Source organism: Penaeus monodon, chromosome 22 (genome assembly GCF_015228065.2).
Source record: "Penaeus monodon isolate SGIC_2016 chromosome 22, NSTDA_Pmon_1, whole genome shotgun sequence".
NCBI lineage: Eukaryota > Metazoa > Arthropoda > Malacostraca > Decapoda > Penaeidae > Penaeus > Penaeus monodon.
In genome coordinates, this window is record NC_051407.1 from 10,665,068 (window position 1) to 10,666,198 (window position 1,131).

Consider the following 1,131-nt stretch of genomic DNA (forward strand, 5'->3'; position numbering starts at 1 on the left):
ACATTCCCTCACACTTTACCTCTTTCTCCTCTCCTTTGTCTCGCCCTCTCTTTCTCCCTCTCCCTCCCTCATCTTTATCCTTTCCTTTTCCCTCTTCCTCCTTCCTCTCTATCTTCTCTCGATCTTCTCTTTCCTCGTTTCCCCCTCTCTCCTGCCTCTCTATCTTCTTATTCTTCCTCTAATTCCCTTCTCTCTATCCTTCTTTTTCCCTCTCCCTCCCTTCTTTCTATTCTCCTCTTACTCCCTCTCTCTATCTCCTCTTTCTCCCTCCCTCTCCTTCCTCCGTAGCCTCCTTTTCTCCCCTCTCTCCCTCCTCTCTATCTCCCCTTTCCCTCTCTCTCTCCCTCCTCTCTATCTCCTCTTTCCCCCCCTCTATCCCTCCTCTCTATCTCCTCTTCCCCCTCTCTCTCCCTCCTTTCTATCTCCTCTTTTTTCCTCACACAGCACGTAGCTGGCTCAGCCCTGGACGCCCTTTTGACATCCGTGGAGTCGATCGCCAACGTGGGCGTGAGAGTCATTTCGCTCGAGTCCCAGACGCTCAAACTGACGCCCGTGAAGAGGGGGGGCACCCGCGTGTGGCTGACGGCGCGCTCCAGACAGCCCTTGGACCAGCTCCTCCTTCTGCACCGTCGTCAGGTAGGTTGTGGCTTCTGCGTGGGTTGTGATGGGAAGGCTCGTGTTGGTGGGTCGTGTTGGTGGGTCGTGTTGGTGGGTCGTGTTGGTGGGTCGTGTTGGTGGGTCGTGTTGGTGGGTCGTGTTGGTGAGTCGTGTTGGTGGGTCGTGTTGGTGAGTCGTGTTGGTGAGTCTTGGTGAGTCTTGTTGCAGAGTCATGTCGCAGAGTCGTGTTGAATAGTCGTGGTGGTGAGTCTTTCTGCAGAATCATGTTGAAGTGTCGTAATGCAGAGTCATGTTGCAGAATCATGTTGAATAGTCATGTTGCAGAATCGTGATGGAGAGTCGTGTTAAAGAATCATGTTGAAGAGTCGTGTTGCAGAGTCTAGTTGCAGAGTCGTGTTGCAGAATCATGTCGAAGAGTCGTGTTGAAGAGTCGTGTTGCAGTGCTGTTCTCTGCTGTTGGATGTAACGGGACGCGGTCGTTGATGAGATTTGTTTGCCTGCTAATAATTCGGC

At 52.5% G+C, this 1,131-nt stretch overlaps 1 protein-coding gene across 1 annotated transcript in view; it reads left to right on the forward strand.

The window, feature by feature from the left end:
• The window catches only part of LOC119586935 (putative neural-cadherin 2), a gene marked incomplete at its 5' end in the record, with an annotated part of 72,205 nt that overhangs the window by 37,853 nt on the left and 33,221 nt on the right, over nt 1–1,131 (forward strand). The window contains 1 exon segment of the mRNA XM_037935667.1: nt 445–636. Within this exon segment, the coding sequence (XP_037791595.1) occupies nt 445–636 (192 nt within the window).